Raw genomic sequence first — 14,671 nt, forward strand, 5'->3', positions numbered from 1 at the left:
AATGCTTTTACTCAAGCAGGTGGGAGCTGTGATAATACAGTAGTAACAGTTCACACCCTTAACTGGTGCTGGCTGAAGAGGCTGCTTGTCTTCCTGACGTTGTAGTGGGACATGTTGCTGACCAAATTCAGAAAATAGGTCATTTAGATGGAAGAAATGGAAATAAATCCTAGGTGCATCATCAAACCCTGTGTTTTGATTCCTAATTTGTATCTGTATTGTACACACTTGCTAATATTAAAGCAAAGAAGGGATTTCCTTGGTAAACTGCCTGTTGATTTCTGGAAGTCTTGTAATGTATTTTAGAGGGAGGTATTTTGAACCGTAACTTTAGAGAAAATCACTTTTTAAAGATAGATTCTTTCAGTTACTGTTTTTTAAATTCTTTTGTATCTGATGTGGGTCTTTTTGAAGGTGCACGAAGAGTTTATTAATAACATGACAAATACGACAGTTGAGAGTTTAATACAGAAATTTGCTGAGTCAAAAGGAACTGGCAAGGAAAGACCTGGTAAGAGATTATAAATAACAAAGTAGGAAATGTTGAATTTAAAACTGTAGCTTTCCACTCCTAATAAAAGGCCAAACACTTATTTATTAATGTGTTACATTTTTATTGTACTTACAATTTCAAATTCTCAGAATTCGTTAGCTTTGATACTAAATGATTAGTAGAAATTGATAACACACAACTTATTATGCACCTGTAGTACGTGTTCATAAAGCATGGCAGTTTGTAGCTCAGATTCCCTCTATGTAGACCTTCAAGGAAGCTTCTAAACTATACTGTTCTTGATACATCAGTGAAATTTGTCAAGAAGCTGAAGTTCTGTGCACAAACTATGTGTCGTCTGCTATGTGTTTCTGCATAAATTATTTTTCAAAACTTTAATATAAATTTATGTACATATTCAAAACAGATGTCTAAAGCTGCTTATTGAACTGTTGGAACAGTTGCATCAATTTATTTGGTTAGCTTACAAAATTATGCATTTTAATAGATTGTGTGTAGATTGTTTCTTTACTAAGCAGCAAACTGAGTAGTGCTTCCTGCAAGTACTGCTGGCTGGGTGTGGTGTGTCAGACGTTCCTGGACTGGATTAACAATACAATTTCACAGTATTGTGTGTCTGGCATTATAGGGAAAATAGAGTTCACTTCAGTATTTTGGCGTGAATATGCAGTCACAAGGTGTGTGTATACAGGAATTCAGTAGTACTGTTTTCTATTTTCTTCAGCACTGGGAGTCCTGACTAGCATCTCTGTCGTCTAATACAGAAGCACAAAGATATTTTTCAGAGCAGGGATGTACATAATAGAGTAGATCTTGAGAATTTATATTAAATTGTTAAATATGATTGCTAGGTATCTTACAGTGCCTCTGTGAGGTACTTTTAACATGATATTTTTTCATATTCTTTCTGTGATCCACTAATGCTGAGGTACGAGTGAGCTGAGGTAAGATTATATATGGAACAATTCTTGAATGTTTCCTGTGTATTTTGCAATTTTTCAGTAAAGATTAAGAAACAAAAAGTATGAACTTCGGGAGTTCAAGTTCAGTTGGTCTGAAAAGACACGTGACAAGTCAGTGTTCAGATCTCTTTGACTTGCTGTTGCTGAAATGTTGTGGTTAGAGATATCCACCTTGTATTTAGGATTCTGACTCCCTGGGTTACCAAGACTCTTGCTACTGTATCTTAGAGTGCTGTGCACTTCAAGTCTTCAATGTTATTAGTGTGGGTTTTTTGCTAGACAACAGAGTAACCATAAGAAAAGTAACACTTCAATTTTTAATTTAGTGGGTGAAGTTATACACACTCTGTACTTACTTGCTACTTTACAGAGTTCTACCAATCCCATTTGTATCTCTGGGGCTAAATAAACGCTTTTGCTACAGCAAATTTCACTTCTTCAGCTCTTTTAGTAGCAAAGTATTCTAAGAAAAGATAGTGTGTTTAGTGTGGAAATGTATGCAACTTGAATTTTCTTTTACAGTGTTAAGTTGTTGTATTGAGATCCACTTTGTAAAGCAGTCATGGTGCAGAAGGAGAGCACAGGCAAATTCAGCAGTAACAGAATATAAATTCACAAAAGGTCGTGAAGTGTCAAAAACTAGAGACACAGACCACTAGTGATGTTAATTAAGGTTACTGCTTCTATCATACTCATTCTGTTAACTTAGAATCGTACAGTTTTGACAATTACAAAGATTTTGAAGGCGAAGTGAGGTATCAGCCTTCCAAGAATTAAACTGAAACATCCAGTGTGGTAAGGACTGCTTTTTCTTGATTAAAAAAGTACTTTTCTACATTTGAGCACAGTTCTTAACAAAAGGTGTTTCAACTCATGGCGCAAATGTTGGAAGTCTTTCTGTATGTGATGTGTTTATTAACTAGGCTGGAGAAAGAGATGATTGCTCAGATAAATCTAAATATTAAATGTAAAAATGATACTGGCTTGGCGTACACAACAAAAAAATATTATGGTTGTCACTGTAGCTTAAGATTCCAGTCCTAAATATGTTTGAAGAAGGTACTTTAAAATTCCCCAGGACTATGTAGGCCTTCTCCCTTCCATATAATTTGTGGACTAGTACACTAAGTAAGATTGTGGGCTGCTTTCTGAAATACTGAATTTTGAGAACAAAAGAAACTAAACAAGTAATGCATAACAAGGTATTTCAGTTTATTTCAGTGTAATCTAGCTATAGTTCTTCATAGGAGAGCTCACTTGCTTTTATTTGTATCTGTAAAAATAAGAATTAATCTGAAATTAAGTAATGAGGAGATGTTTTAGTGCATGGACTAAAAACAATTTACAGTAAAGTTTTCTAGATATAGGCAATTATTTTCTTAAACTCTCATCTGTATAGCTGAAATATCTCTTTCTACAGTGATGTTCTTTGTAACAGATTATGTGGGCTCCCTCTGGTGGCGAGCTTCAGTCACCTGAAGTTATAATATACAAGGGCTGCTGGAGTTTAACTGTTTTTCTACTATAGGTAACATTTCTTTAAGCAGTAATGCCTTATGGTTTTTAAACTTCATTTATGGACTTCTTCACAATGGCCCCTTTTAAACTGCTACCTAAATAACTCATATAGTCAGCTTTATCACCTGCTTCTTATTGAATTTACTTCAAATATTTTTTAAAATTTTAAGTTTACACTTTTTAGTAATACAGTATTTAAAGAAGTTGTATTCACTATTTGATTTCTCATTTTCATTCAGTGAAAAAAAGATAGCCATATATATCCAGTTGCAAATCTTTTAATTTGAACTTAAAAAAATATCACTGTAAAACACTGAAAAACAGAAAGACCTGGCAGGACCTGCAGTAATCAGTAAGGCCAGTTCAGAACTTCATGTGTTCCCTGAAAGATTTCTGACATTCAGAGGGACCTGGACGTGCTCGAGCAGTGGGCCGGTGTGAACCTCCTGAGGTTCAACAAGGCCAAGTGCAGGGTCCTGCACATGGGTTGGGGCAACCTCTAGTATCAATACCGGCTAGGGGATCAAGGGATTGGGAGCAGCCAGGAGGAGGAGGACTTGGGGATACTGGCAGCTGAAAAACTGGGCATAATCCAGCAATGTGCATTCACAGCCCAGAAAGCCAACCATATCCTGGGATGCACTCGTCACTGTTTTCTACTTGGACATCAAGCCGTTGACTGCAACTCTGAGTGCAACCATCTGGCCAATTCCCTGTTCACTAAGTAGTCTGTCCGTCAAATCCATGTCTCTCCAGTTTGGAGACAAGAATGTTGTGCGGGACAGTGTCAAATGCTTTGCGCAAGTCCAGGTGTATGATGTCAGTTGCTGTTCCCTTATCCGCCAACGCTGTAACCCCATCACAGAAGGCTACCACATTTGTCAGACACGATGTGCCCTTAGTGAAGCCGTGTTGGCTGTCACCAGTCATCTCCTTATTTTCCATGTGCCTTAGCATAGTTTCCTGGAAGATCTGGTCCATGATCTTGCCGGGCGCCAAGGTGGGACTGACTGACTTGTAGTTCCCCAGGTCTTCCTTTCTTCCCATTTTAAAAATGGGGTTATGTTTCCCCTTTTCCAATCAGTGGGAACTTCACGAGCCTGCCACGACCTCTCAAATATGATGGACAGTGGCTTAGCAACTTCATCTGCCAGTTCCCTCAGGACCTTTGGATGTACCTCATCAGGTCCCATGGACTTGTGCATCTTCATGTTCCTTAAATGGTCTCAAACCTGATCTTCTCCTACAGTGGACGGTTCTTCATTCTCCACTCCCTGCCTTTGCCTTTTGCGACTTACGCAGTGTGGCTGGAGCACTTGCTGGTGAAGATTGAGGCAAAGAAGTCATTGAGTACCTCAGCTTTCTCCATATGCTGGGTAACCAGGTGTCCCGTTAACTTCCAGAGAGGGCCCACATTTTCCCTAGTCTTCCTTTTATCAGTGATGACATACCTATAGAAGCTTTCTTCTTGTCTTTGACATCCCTGGCCAGATTTAATTCTATCAGGGCTTTAGCTTTCCTAACCTGAACCGTGGCTGTTTGGGCAATTTCTCTGTATTCTTCCCAAGCTACCTGTCTGTCCTTGCTACCACCCTCTGTAGGTGTCCTTTTTGTGCTTGACTTTGTTCAAGAGGTCCTTGTCCATCCATGCAGGCCTCCTGGTGTTTTTGCCTGACTTCCTGTTTGTTGGGATGCATCGATCCTGAGCTTGGAAAAGGTGATCCTCAAATATTAACCAGTTTCCTTGGGTCCCTCTTCCCTCCAGGGTCTTATCCCATGGTACTCTACCAAGCAGCACTCTCAAGAGGCCAAAGTCTGCTCTCCTGAAGTCCAGGATAGTGATCTTGCTGCGTGCCCTCCTCGCCGCCCTAAGGATCTTGAACTCCTCCATTTCATGGTCACTGAAGCCAAGGCTGCCCTTGAGCTTCACATTCCCCACCAGCCCCTCCTTGTTGGTGAGAAAAAGGTCCAGTATCGCGCCTCTCCTCGTTGGCTCCTCTGTCACTTGGAGGAGGAAGTTATCATCAACGCATTCAAGAACCTCCTGGATTGCTTATACCCTGCTGTGTTGTCCCGCCAACAGGTGTCTGGGTGGTTGAAAATTCCCAGGAGGTCCAGGGCTTGTGAACATGAGGCTCCTCCTATCTGCTTATAGAGGGCCTCATCCTCGTCGGGTGGCCTGTAGCAGACCCCCACTATAATGTCACCTGTTCCTGCCCTGCCTTTAGTCCTGACACATAAGCTCTCGGTGGGCTCCTCATCCATCCCCAGGTGGAGCTCCATGCGCTCCAGCTGGTCACTGGCATAGAGGGCAGCACCCCTTCTTTGTCTCCCTTGCCTGTCCTTCCTAAAGAGCCTGTATCCTTCCATTCCAACACTCCAGTCATAGGAGCCAACCCACCACATCTTCATGATGCCAATAAGATCATAGCTCTGCAAGCGTGTGCGCATCTCTGACTCCTCTTGTTTGTTCCCCATGCTGTGTATATTTGCATAGAGGCATTTAAGTTGGGCCCAGATCCACTGATAGAGCTGACTTAATGGCTGGAGTGACTGGAATTGCTTTGTGCTGCTCTTCATGTGCTCTCCTGCTGACCTGCGATCTTTCTCCATACTCTGGGCATCTACTGCTGGCACTGGTATCATACTGGTAGGAGTGGGATGGATTGAGGTTTCTCTCCCCCAGCAACTTTAGTTTAACGCCTGCTTCACCAGCTTGACAAGCCTGTGGTGAACGGAGTTAAATCCAGTTGGCAGCCGGTCACAAGTGGTGTTCCCCAGGGCTCAGTGCTGGGTCCAGTCTTGTTTAACATCTTTATCAATGATCTGGATGAGGGGATTGAGTGCCCCCTCAGTAAGTTTGCAGATGACACCAAGCTGGGCAGCAGTGTCGATCTGCTCGAGGGTAGGAAGGCTCTGCAGAGGGATCTGGACAGGCTGGATCAATGGGCCGAGGCCAACTGTATGTGGTTCAACCAGGCCAAGTGCTGGGTCCTGCACTTTGGTCGTAACAACACCACACAACGCTACAGGCTTGGGGGGGAGTGACTGGAAAGCTGCCCAGCAGAAAAAGATCTTGGTGTGCTGGCTGACAGCTGGCTGAACATGAGCCAGCAGTGTGCCCAGGTGGCCAAGAAGGCCAACAGCATCCTGGCTTGGATCAGGAATGGTGTGGCCAGCAGGAGCAGGGAGGTGATCGTGCCCCTGTACTTGGCACTGGTGAGGCTGCACCTGGAGTACTGTGTTCAGTTTTGGGCCCCTCACTACAAGAAGGACATTGAGGGGCTGGAGCGTGTCCAGAGAAGGGCAACGAGGCTGGTGAGGGGTCTAGAGAACAAGTCTCACAAGGAACAGCTGAGGGAGCTGGGGCTGTTTAGTCTGGAGAAGAGGAGGCTGAGGGGAGACCTTATTGCTCTCTACAACCACCTGAAAGGAGGTTGTAGTGAGACAGGTGTTGGTCTCTTCTCCCAAGTAACTAGTGATAGGACGAGAGGCAAGGGCCTCAAGTTGTGTCAGGGGAGGTTTAGATTAGGTATTAGGAAAAATGTCTTTAGTGAAAGAGTGTTCAAGCATTGGAACAGGCTGCCTAGAGAGGTGGTGGAGTCACCGTCTCTGGAGGTGTTCAAAAAATGTGTAGATGTGGCACTTCAGGACATGGTTTAATAGGCATGGTGGTGTTGGGTTGATGGTGTTGATGATCTTAGAGGTCTTTTCCAACGTTCATGATTCTATGATTCTAAGCATATGACCGAAGATGCTCTCCCGTTTCTCTGTCAGATGGACCCCATCAGCCCCTAGCAGACCACATTTCTCAAAGCGAGTCCCATGGTTTAAGTAACCAAACCCCTGGCTGTGGCACCAGTCCTGTAACCATTTGTTGATTTGAGAGATTTGAGTGGCCCTTTCAAACCCCTTCCCTTTGTCCAGGATTGATGAAAAAACTAGCTGCACTCCAGAGTCCCTCACTGCCGCTCCCAGGGCCCTGTAATCCTACTTGATGCTCCTGAGACTGCTCCTGGCCGTATCACTGGTGCCCACATGAAACAACAGCAGCAGATAATAGTCAGTGGTCTGTACGAGGCTTGGTAGTCTCTCTGTGACATCCCTGATATGAGCCCCCAGTGAGCAGCACACCTCTTTAGAGAGCGCATCAGGTTGGCAAATGGGTGTCTCTGTACCTCTCAGGAGAGAGTCCCCTACTACTGTCACCCGCCAGCTTTTCTTAGCCACAGTGGTTTTTATACAGAGAGCAGATCAGGCTGCCTTACTCGGCTCCAATATCTCTCCTCATGTGATGCATCTTTCCTCTTCAGTCTGCAGAGCAGTGAAGCGGGTCTGAAAGGGCACCTCAGGCTTTGGAGAAAGTCCCCTCCTCCTGTTGGTCGTCACTGTTGCGATCTTCCATCCTTCTCTGTTATTGGCCCCCCTCCTTTCTGTGTGTGCTGGTGTGGGAGTTGTGTTTGGAGTTTACCAGCAAAAACATCTAGAATTTGGGCTGTGGAAAGCACAAGCCCATAAAAATACTTTTTGTCTCCATTCATTATCCATCCAACAATTTTAACTTTATGGAGCAGCTAGAAGTTGTTTGCATTTTGAAAATATTGTAAAATTAGTGCCTGCAATCCATCACCTCTTTGGATTAAATGATAAGAAATGTACTTTACCATGTTTGTTATCCATGATTGCTGTTGATCAGCCATCACAGCCATTGCAAATATAGCAAAGTGTTTGACTTTCATCCCCATTGTCCTTTTAGTTATTAGGAATAATAGTGTAAGTACTTTTAATCAAATGGTGCTTCCACAAATAGCAAAATTCAGAAAAGGACAGAAGTAAAATGCCTACCTTATTTCCTCCCTCCACCAAATGCAGAAGTTGGCAATTTGGTCAGTAATTGATCAGTAATGCTTAAAGGTTAAAAAAAAAGTTTGGTCTGTTGCTTTTTGGAGCTGCTGAAACCTATTTTGCTTTATTTGCCCATGCAGAAAAAAGTTGTCTCAAGGCTCCTGGTAACTGCAGTCATGGGAGAGTTTAAGGTCATGGATGTTGAATGGAGACATTAATTCAGGATTCTTTTTTTTTAATATAGTTTTGAATTTCTTTCTGGTAAGGCTATCAAGTAGTCTAGAGTTGAGAAATTTTTCAGTGACTTAGGACAGGTATAAAGTCGAGATCTTCACTGCATCGCAAGGTAGCACCTATCAGAAAAAAGTATCCTGGCATCCTTGTCAATGTGCTGGTGATCCTTGTCTGTTCTGAGGGAACACATTTGGGAGCTCTGTTTCTGGAAAGCTAACACATTTTGTATTTTGAAGTATTAAAAAATAATGGTGTGTTTAGGTATGGCATTCCTGCTGAAAGCAATGTGGACTTTTCACAGGCTGCAAAACTGTTGATTAACCATAATGTTTACTATTTGGATGGCAAGCAAGGTAATTCAATCTGAATTCCTTACAAGTTCATTCATACCGCCTGCAGTGCTGGTTACCAGAATCATAAAGCATTAAAGCTTCAGTTTAGTAAATGTCTAAAAAACAAATTTTACCTAGGCTTTAATTCAGCTGATTTTTGATTCAGTGAACTCAGCCGCATTGTTTATATTTGTTTAGAATACTGTTTTATGTGGCTGTCTGTTGGCGGTGGTGGTGAGTTAGTGCAAAGTTTGGTGTGAATTTACGATCTGATATCAGGTCTTTTCTATTTGCTTATGTGTTTTTTCCAAAGTGAATGCAAGAGCATTAAAGTGAGCTGCACCACAACTGGGAAGCTAGTGCAAGTACTGTAAATGCACAGTTGTGCTCGCTTCATGTTAATACTCCTATTCAGTTAGCGTGTTGTGTTAAACTACATATTTTCTGTCTAATGAAGAAATGTACAAGATTAACAGGGTAGCACAGCAAAAAAGGATTAAGAAAGACTGTATTACTCCTAAGAAATTTTAGAAACAAGTTAGTCCTTTTCCAGACATTGAGAGGCAAAACAAGGGCCATGGACTATTGAAGCTTGCTTTGATTAAAGCTGCTAGATTTTTATGTGTTTGAATGGTGGACTCTGCTTTGAGAGAAAGACTTGAAACCGTGCTGGGTGTGGCACTTATTTTTTCCATGGGTTTGTTTTGATAACGTAATAGTGTATAGCATTTATAAAAATGCTTTTATAGGACACTGAACAACAACAAAGTACATGGATAAAAACACTGAAAATGGTTAACACGGATTTTTGAACAGTTTTAAAAGACCTTTTTGAGCTTCTTTTCCGCCAGGAAGTGTAACAAAGCAAGTATTTATTTTATGTTCTGGTCGATTATATTTTCTGTAAATATTATGAACATTTTAATGCTGCCAACACTTGTGATTAGGTGCATAAATAGCCTGAAGTGTCACAGTTTCTCGAAGCCTGTGTCCACTCATAAATTCTGCATCGAAGGCTGAGTTTCATTTATAAATACTTATTTATAAATTCAGTAATATGCAGGATAGGTACTACTATAATAACAAAAAAATTATTGTAGAGCTTTTAAACACCAGAGAATAGAAATAACATACTGATATGTGTTTTATGCTAATAAAGTAGAGCAGACCTGTACTTTAGTTAAACAAAGTAGCATAAACTTATACAGAATTAATACTGAGTGAAAGGTTTGGGGGTTTTCATTTATTTATTGGAGGCTTATTTTTCTTATAAGGGAGGAAATGTTCTCTGGACAGAATTAACTAGGCCAGTAACTAAATGGCCTTTTCAAACATGGTATTTTCACAGGAAGCATACTTAGCAGGACTAGAAGGAAGAAGTGCATTCTCTTCTCTGTTTTTTTCTGTCAGAAGATAAAGCTTACAAAAAATGAAACTTTCTGAAATCTTGGAAGAATTTGAAACCTATTTATAAACTTCTGTACATGTAGTTCATTCTTAGTAGACTGCAATGTTAAAAACAAACTCAAAATAACCTATCTTGTCTAATAGTCTTCTAATAAATTTTAAATAAATCCTAAACTGTGCATATAATAGTCTATCTATTATTAGTGGTCACTAAGTTGTGTTGCACAGGGTCCCACTTCTAATTAACTCAGAATTTCATTGACAATAATACTGCAATGTGGTAGTACATTATACCAGGACAAACTACCGTTGGACAACTGCTGCATTGAATTGACTGTCTGGTCAACTAGGTCTGTATGTCATACTCTTTCCTGAACACAAATATTTATTCTGGCATTTAAAAATTAATTCTCACTTGATTTGTGTTTGACCTTGTCTGTCCATGGTGGTTCTCAGGAAAGTGCAGGATCTTTTCTGCTTGGTCTTCATTATTTTTTCATCGTTGTCTTAATTGTTGTAGATCACCTGGGTAGCCTTCTGTGTCAGTAATTCCATTTTAAATGATGAATATTGATTTGTCAGCATTTTGGCAATGTGAGGTACAGTGGGGTACCCCTTGACCTGTTGGCTGCGTAGTATGAGGTTAGGAAAAAGGAAAATGTCTGAGCAGTAGCTAATCGAGCTAGCTGCAGACCTAAGCTCAGGCTGAACCACAACAATAAAATCTCAAATTCCTGTCTTCTATTAATAGTGTTTATAGTTTAAATTCCTTATTTAATGTTGAAATTAATTTGTTTTGAAGACTCTTCTCTATTGGTTGCTCCTTTCAGGGGAAAGGGAATATCTAGAAAAACGGTATAAGAAATGCTGTTGATATCATTAAACTTTTTCCTAGGCCTTGGGAATTTGGATTCAGAGAGTGCCTCTCTGTTCTACTGTCATAGCTGATACAATCCTTCAAAGGATTTTGTAGTTCTGTATGATTTTTGATAGCCTGGTTCAAGAAGAACAGACAAGATTGGAGAATCAAGGTCTTGCCACATGCATTTGTCCTCTTTGCAACCACTGACTTGGATACTATTATGGGTAATATTGGATAATAGTATGCATATTTTGCTTAAATGCTGAGACATGTTTCAAGGTCAAACCTATACTGTCTTGGGCTCCAAGTAGGTCTTTGGGCATAAATGTGGGGAAGGGAGATATTTTGGTAATCCATAATAACATGTCTTTCAATGTTATTCCTGTGGTTTCAACTTTCTCCTCCCACAAAGAAGTGTCTTGTACTCGCCATAAGCTGCAGAAAAAGCACACCAGGAAGAATTTCACATTGACTTTATTTGCGTATTGTTGGCGCATGTGTGGAAACTGTCATACAATACTTCTCATTTTACAGTGGGGATGGAGAGGTGGTTAAGCATGTATACTTTTCTTCCTTTCCCCACCAAATGAATCTTCTGTACAAGTGAATAGGAAAACACTTTGAAAGCACTACAAAGCAGGAAAATGTACCCATGGAGAGGATTTTGTCTAACTGAGAAAACATTTTTCTGTCTGGAGATTCTGGAAACTGTAAAATGTATTATCGTCTTTTTTTCTCTTTAGGAAATGGGTTCCATTAGGCGTCTTGAACTCTGACAATTTCATGAGTTTAAGTTCAGAACTTCAGTAAGAAACCATACCCCTCTTGCTTTATAGGGACTGTGTGTGACTGTTACAAAGATGTGATTCTTTGACACAGGCTTTAAAGAGGAGGGCTATAATTTAACATATTTACAAGGTCTAGTGTTCCAAAATCTTAGCTGACTCTTCTTTAAGAAGAAAACTACTTGAATGTGTCTGCATTTCTTAAATCACTGCCTACGTGCGTGGTCTGCCTTCAGCAGGTGAGTCATGCACCATGCAGTCAGGCAGAGCCATTTGTCACACTTGTATTTGTAGACTAGGCTTATGCAGTTCTGCTGCTGCTTAGTATTTTTCCCCATACGCCCACATAGCTTTCACAAGACTTTGCTACTTCCAACGCAATTTGAGGAAAAAGTAGACATTTCAAAGACTATAAAAATGAGGAGTTGGGTAGAGAAGAAGGACACACAGTAGTCATGCCGTGAAAGGGACAGGCAGTTGTAATGATGAGAGTTACTCATTGGGAGAGTCAGCAGACAGCTGAGAGTGTGTTTGTATGTATGTATGTATGCTGGCCATCCACTTAGCCTATGGATAGTTCAAAACCAGCCGCATCTCACATCCTTTTGTTTATGCAGACAGGAAAGAAATATGGGGTGACGTTGACGTATAAAGCAGAATAGTAGAAAAGGGGCTGGGAGTGGTGTGGAGGACATTACTTGGGGAGCGTAGCATTCTGCAGATTGGTGTCATAGCAGGCATCAATTTTACCGCTCACAAACCTCATGTATTCATAAATTGTGGCTGAATCTTCTAGCATTTGTTGTCATATTTAGATGTTGCAGGCTAGTTGGATCTCTAACCTGAAATGCTGACTTGGTATGTTTTTAACATCTCTTGCTGAAAATTTTTGTGTTACCTGAGCAACAAAAATTATTTTCTCTGTAACTGAAGATGTCTGTCACCATTTTAGTTTAGAGAAAAAAAATCTTCTCACTCCTTGCTGCTAAACATCGTAATTGATAATAATTAATTTAAAGCTACTCAGATTATGATTCTTTTCTACGTTGTTTTTGCTCTGTAAGCCACATGGAAATACTGGCTTGAGAGTGCTTGCTGTATTTATGGAGCTTGTACCCTTGGTACCAGAAGAGCCTGCGATGAATAATGTTTCTTTTGATCTGGTGAACTGAGTGCAGGACTAGAAGCCTAGTAGCAGAATCGGGGTTAGAATTGCATGCTTGTTTAGTAAATGCTCTTTTTGTATGTTAATTTCTTCATCTAAAAAATACTTTCGTTGGAAGTGCCAGATGTGTTCTTACTGCTAACTGTAGTTATTTATGTTGCCGTTATCACCTCTGTCTTTTCTTTTTCAAAAGGTGTACTATCACTGTGCTATAGTTCTCTTTTGTCAACATGAATTTATAAAAAGGGAGGATTTGGCCAAGTCATAAGCATCTCTATATGCTGATGTATCAGCTAGGCTGATATAATCCTGAGAATGTAACAAAGAGTAGTCAAAAATTCAGTTACTATTGTGGTAGAACTGTGCATTTATAGAATTGGATTAAAGAATGCAGTTTCACCAGTTTTATTTCAATATTTTCCCTCAGATTGACCTGTTAACAGACCAGTTGTATTTTCTGTCATTTATGCTCTTTTTGGCAAAGTAGAGCTGATGGAATCCACAAACTAACGTTTGGCTGCGGCAGTCTGATGTTAGCATGATAAATGTATCATGAATATGTTATTTACCTCAAAGATGGTATCAGCCATTCATCTTTAGTCTGTATTCCTACGAATAAGCTATGCTTGAATTTGGTTTTCTTTCTTTCTTTTTTTAAATCTAGAATACGAAGTCCTTTTCCAGGGAAAAATAAAATTCTCCTTATCTTTCTATACAATCACTTCTCTTTTTTTGGACAGACAATAAAAATGGGAAGTTAGTCTTAGGAACTGTAACGTTGAGAAAATAAGTTTTGGTTTCCTAGCTTTTAAATTTGAAAGCTTGACATTTTTTGATAAGCATGTCAAAGGATCAGATGATAGCAAGAAAAAGATTGCTTATATGTTTGTGTACATACAAAATTGACCTTTGTGATGCAGCTTAACATCTAAACACTAAAAGCAGTCATTTGTTTTGACAGCAGAATTAATTGAGGCTAAAACAGTCGAAATTCCACTTGTATCAAGCTGTTCATTAGGAATTGCTGTCTGGCTTTAGTGCTGTCAGAAAAATAACCTGTTCTGCTATGATTAAATAGCAGAATGATGGTCGGTCCACTGAATTTGAGAGAGAGGTTGAATAAACTTTCTACTGCGGAAACAATTCAGAAGTGACACGCTGCAAGGGGGGTCAGAATGTGCATTGATATCCAGCTGAGCTGTCAACTGGCACCGAGCCAGGCACGCAAAGCTTTGCCATTTGAAACAGCATGTGAAGCATATGCAGTTTAGAAAAAAATTGTCCTCCTTTCATGCATGATTTACACTCAAAGAGACAAACTTTTGTTTTTATCAAAAACAAGAATATAGTTTGTTATGGTATTTGTAACTACAAGTACAGATTTACGGAGGTTTTTTTTAAAGCTTTTGCTTGAAAGAGATATGTTAATATGTGTGCATGCGTGTCTGTAAACTGATTCCTCAGGATGGGGGAAGGGCAGATTTTTTTTTCCAGTGTCTGAGTGTTTCCTGTTACTGAAAATTAAATGTAGTTAATAAAAATACATGCTTGGGTGGGATAACATTGCTTACTGTCATGCCTACCCCACTTGAACTAGAAGGGAGACGGTTTCCAAAAGCAGATGCAAATGCAAAGCAGTTTTTCGTTGATTTGTTGACTTCTTGATTTGTTTACCTTTTTAGCTCCACAGGATTTTCCAGTTCATTGCTATACTTACTGGGGGCTCTTTTTCAGGATATGACATAATGTTTTCCTTCCTAATAATTGTAGTTGGCTTTTGTATTTGGCTTGTTTGTTTAAGAATCCAAACAGTAAAACTTTTTTTCCTCCCCTCTATTGAAGAAAGTGCAAATTATTTTATTGTTTTGACGTTAGCAAGATACTCTCCCAGTGTCTGTCTCACAGACATTTTGTGTAAGAGGTATACGGTTAGGTTAGAAAACCTGTCTCTAGGGGTGTGTGGGGATAGGTTTTGTAACTTTTCAAGGCAGTTGACAACAAACTTGACTGTCTTCAAGGTAGTGTCACTTTGTGGATGAATGAAGTA

The 14,671-nt window shown here is 40.1% G+C and overlaps 1 protein-coding gene across 1 annotated transcript in view; it reads left to right on the top strand.

The window, feature by feature from the left end:
- The window catches only part of FCHO2 (FCH and mu domain containing endocytic adaptor 2), a 95,869-nt gene that overhangs the window by 32,240 nt on the left and 48,958 nt on the right, over positions 1–14,671 (top strand). The window contains exon 8 of the mRNA XM_075447040.1: positions 415–511. Coding sequence (XP_075303155.1) covers positions 415–511 — 97 coding nt within the window. The remainder of the gene's footprint in view (positions 1–414; positions 512–14,671) is intronic.

Source organism: Opisthocomus hoazin, chromosome Z (genome assembly GCF_030867145.1).
Source record: "Opisthocomus hoazin isolate bOpiHoa1 chromosome Z, bOpiHoa1.hap1, whole genome shotgun sequence".
NCBI classification, from domain to species: Eukaryota; Metazoa; Chordata; class Aves; order Opisthocomiformes; family Opisthocomidae; genus Opisthocomus; species Opisthocomus hoazin.